Source organism: Frankliniella occidentalis, unplaced genomic scaffold (genome assembly GCF_000697945.3).
Source record: "Frankliniella occidentalis isolate FOCC.00 unplaced genomic scaffold, Focc_3.1 Scaffold76, whole genome shotgun sequence".
NCBI lineage: Eukaryota > Metazoa > Arthropoda > Insecta > Thysanoptera > Thripidae > Frankliniella > Frankliniella occidentalis.
In genome coordinates this window covers 349,457-353,989 of record NW_026267206.1, presented here as the reverse complement: position 1 = coordinate 353,989, position 4,533 = coordinate 349,457, and the positions used below count along the sequence as shown (strand labels likewise).

General features: G+C 57.4%; 1 protein-coding gene across 1 annotated transcript in view; it reads left to right on the top strand.

The window, feature by feature from the left end:
- Positions 1 to 4,533, top strand: part of LOC113204179 (uncharacterized) — a 194,435-nt gene that overhangs the window by 183,107 nt on the left and 6,795 nt on the right. Inside the window, 5 exon segments of the mRNA XM_052268795.1 lie at positions 1 to 529; positions 613 to 1,584; positions 1,662 to 2,618; positions 2,707 to 3,681; positions 3,776 to 4,531. Coding sequence (XP_052124755.1) covers positions 1 to 529; positions 613 to 1,584; positions 1,662 to 2,618; positions 2,707 to 3,681; positions 3,776 to 4,531 — 4,189 coding nt within the window.

The following is a 4,533-nucleotide window of genomic DNA, read 5'->3' as shown; positions in this document are numbered from 1 at the left end:
CCTGAATATCAGGGTGACCCGTACCGCGGCTGTCGCCCGGAGTGCATCATGAGCTCTGAGTGCCCAAGGAACAAGGCGTGCATGCGTTACAAATGCGGTGACCCGTGCCCGGGAACATGCGGCCAGGGGGCACTTTGCGAAGTCATCAACCATGTGCCGACGTGCACCTGCCCGGCCGGCACCGAGGGAAGTCCGTTTGTGTCGTGTCGCCCCGTCCAGCAAGAGCCTGTGTACACCAACCCTTGCAGCCCCTCACCGTGCGGACCCAACAGCCAGTGCAGGGAGATCAACCAGCAGGCTGTCTGCTCCTGTGTACCGGGCTTCATTGGCGCACCCCCTACCTGCAGACCCGAATGTGTTGTCAGCTCGGAATGCCCTCTCAATGAGGCGTGTAACAACCAGAAGTGCAGAGATCCCTGCCCTGGAACATGCGGCATTGGAGCGCGTTGTAACGTTGTGAACCACAACCCTATTTGTTCATGTCCACCTAGGTACAATGGAGATCCATTCATCAGATGCTTGCCTATTCGTACGTATTTTTTTTCTGCGTAGTATACTTTTGTCTGTTGTGTTTTCTTTACATTGAGTTAAATTTCGAATTTTCTATTCTAGCGGACGATCCCATTCCTGTTGTTCAACGTCAACCTTGCCAGCCATCGCCCTGTGGGCCCAATGCCGAGTGCCGGGTGGCCGGAGATCAGCCGTCGTGCTCGTGCCTGACGGGCTACGTGGGCGCACCGCCGAACTGTCGACCCGAGTGCATCAGCAACAGCGAGTGCGCCTCGCACCTGGCTTGCATTAATCAAAAATGCCGCGACCCGTGTCCAGGAACTTGCGGCCAGAACGCCGAGTGCAGGGTTGTCAGCCATTCGGCAAGGTGTCTGTGCGTCGTAGGATACACAGGAGATCCATTCGTGCAGTGCAACGTTATCCAGCAAATACCTGTGCAAGAGTTCATCAACCCATGCCAACCGTCTCCGTGCGGTGCCAATGCCATCTGCCGCGAGCAGAACGGCGCCGGATCTTGCACTTGTCTTCCGGAGTACATTGGTAACCCGTACGAAGGCTGCCGACCAGAATGTACAATCAACGCCGACTGTCCATCCAACAGGGCTTGCATCCGAAATAAGTGTCAGGATCCGTGCCCCGGTACCTGTGGTCAGAACGCGGATTGCCAGGTGGTAAACCATCTGCCGCAATGCACTTGTTGGCCAGGATACACAGGCGATCCATTCCGCTTCTGCAACAACATACCGCCACAGGCAGTGGAGGCAGAGCCGCCACCTAGAAACCCGTGCTATCCCTCGCCTTGTGGGCCAAACAGTCAGTGCCGCGAGGTGAACGGCCAGGCCGTGTGCTCATGCCTGCCTTCGTACGTCGGCACACCTCCAGGATGCCGCCCAGAGTGCACTGGAAGTTCGGAGTGTCCCCAGGACAAGGCGTGCGTGAATCAAAAGTGTGTCAACCCCTGCCCAGGACCTTGCGCACAAAACGCCAGATGTTATGTCAGAAATCACAGCCCGATTTGCACCTGTCCAGCAGGCTACACTGGAGATCCGTTCTCAAGATGTGTGCCTATACCACGTAAGTTTTTACCCTAATGCGTAATTCTGACAATGTAATATCTTCGAACATCTCATGACTTTATTTTCTTGTCGCAGCTCCACCACCCGTAGTTTACAACGAGCCAGTATATCATGTCGACCCTTGTGTACCATCACCTTGCGGAGCGAATGCCGAATGCAGACGGGTGGGTGACTCACCGTCTTGCTCATGTCGACCCGGATACTTCGGCTCGCCGCCCAACTGCAGGCCGGAGTGCACAATCAACGCCGAGTGTGCCAGCAACCTGGCATGCATGCAGCTCAAGTGCAGAGACCCGTGCCCAGGCTCCTGTGGTGCGAACGCCCATTGCAGTGTGATCAACCACACGCCAACGTGCACTTGTCCGGACGGCTACACTGGTGATCCGTTTACAAACTGCTACCCAAGGCCGCCTCCACAGCAAGCTCCTATTGAGTCTGACCCGTGCAACCCATCCCCCTGTGGACCCAACGCGCAATGCCGCGACGGCGTCTGCACCTGCCTGCCCGAGTACCAGGGTGATCCGTACCGCGGCTGCCGCCCCGAGTGCATCATGAGCTCGGAGTGCGCCAGGAACAAGGCTTGCATGCGGTACAAGTGCAATGACCCGTGCCCAGGCACCTGCGGCCAGGGGGCGCTGTGTGAGGTCATCAACCACGTGCCAACGTGCACCTGTCCGCCCGGAACAGAGGGAAGTCCATTTGTTTCTTGCCGCCCGGTCCAACAAGAGCCTGTTTACGTGAACCCGTGCGTGCCCTCGCCGTGTGGACCCAACAGCATCTGCAGGGAGGTGAACGGCCAGGGCGTCTGCTCGTGCGTGCAGGGCTTCGTTGGAGCTCCACCTACCTGCAGGCCCGAGTGTGTCGTTAGCTCAGAGTGCCCACTCAATGAAGCTTGCATCAACCAGAAGTGCAGAGACCCTTGTCCAGGCACCTGTGGAATCGGAGCCAGATGCAATGTTGTCAATCACAACCCTATATGCTCGTGCCCACCGAGGTATTCTGGGGATCCGTTCTTCCGCTGTCAGCCGATTTGTAAGTAACATAACTAAATCACCAAGCACTTTTATTACTCACTATCTTTTGTTGCTGTCTAACGAGCGTTTTTCTTGTACAATTTCAGTGGAGGATCCTCTGCCTCTACCAACACCATCACAGCCGTGTCAACCATCTCCATGCGGACCTCACGCTGAATGCCGTGTGGCTGGGGACCAACCTTCCTGTTCATGCCATACTGGCTTCATTGGTGCGCCCCCGAACTGTCGACCGGAGTGCGTGAGCAACACCGAGTGCGCGTCCCACCTAGCCTGCATCAACCAGAAGTGTCGCGACCCGTGCCCAGGAACCTGCGGTCAAAACGCAGAGTGCCGAGTAGTCAGCCACTCGGCTAGGTGTCTATGCATCGTAGGCTACACCGGAGATCCGTTTGTCCAATGCAATGTCATCCAGCAGACACCGGTACAAGAGTACATCAATCCCTGTCAACCATCACCTTGTGGTACCAACGCCATCTGCCGCGAGCAGAAAGGTGCCGGATCTTGCACTTGTTTGCCGGAGTACATTGGTAACCCATACGAAGGATGCCGACCGGAATGCACGATCAACGCTGACTGCCCGTCGAACCGCGCTTGCATCCGAAACAAATGCCAGGACCCGTGTCCCGGCACCTGTGGTCAGAATGCGGATTGTCAGGTGGTAAACCATCTGCCGCAATGCACTTGTTGGCCGGGATACACGGGCGATCCATTCCGCTACTGCAACAACATACCACCACAAGCAGTTGAGGCCGAGCCTCCTCCGCGGAACCCTTGCCAGCCGTCTCCTTGCGGGCCGAACAGTCAGTGCAGAGAAATCAACGGCCAGGCTGTTTGCTCTTGCCTACCCACCTACATCGGAAGCCCACCCGGGTGTCGCCCAGAGTGCACGATCAGCTCTGAGTGTCCTCAGGATAAGGCCTGTGTCAACCAGAAGTGCATCAATCCGTGCCCTGGTCCTTGCGGACAAAACGCACGCTGCGATGTTCGCAACCACAGTCCAATCTGCATTTGCAGATCTGGTCTAATTGGTGATCCATTCATTCGCTGCTACGAACAACCACGTAAGTTTATGAATCATTATGAGATACGCGAATAATTTTCCTGTGTTTTTCTGTCACTACGTTTAACACAACAATTGTTTTTGTCTTTTGACAGCACCACCCGCGGACCCTCCACGGCCCATTTACTCGGATCCATGCGTTCCTTCGCCCTGTGGAGCTAACGCCGACTGCAGGCGTGTTGGTGATTCGCCCTCCTGCTCCTGCCGACCGGGCTACTTCGGCTCGCCGCCCAACTGCAGGCCAGAGTGCACGATCAACGCCGAGTGCGCCAGCAACCTGGCCTGCATGCAGCTCAAGTGTAGGGACCCGTGCCCTGGATCCTGTGGCGCCAACGCGCACTGCAGCGTCATCAACCACACGCCCATCTGCACTTGTCCGGATGGCTACACCGGAGATCCCTTCTCGAACTGTTATCCCAAGCCGCCGCCGCAGCAGGCGCCAGTGGAGACGGACCCGTGCAACCCCTCACCGTGTGGGCCCAATGCTCAGTGCCGTGATGGCGTGTGCACCTGCCTCCCCGAGTACCAGGGCGACCCGTACCGCGGCTGCCGTCCGGAGTGCATCCTCAGTCAGGACTGCACGACGAACAAGGCGTGTATGAGGAACAAATGTAAAGATCCGTGCCCAGGCACATGTGGATCGGGGGCTATCTGCGAAGTTCACAACCACATTCCCATCTGCACCTGTCCACCTGGCACCGAGGGAAGCCCCTTCCTGCAGTGCCGCCCCGTGCAGCAGGAGCCTGTCGTGGTGGTCAATCCGTGCTTCCCGTCGCCCTGCGGCCCGAACAGCCAGTGCAGAGAGATCAACCAGCAGGCCGTCTGCTCTTGCGTGCCTGGCTTCATCGGCAGT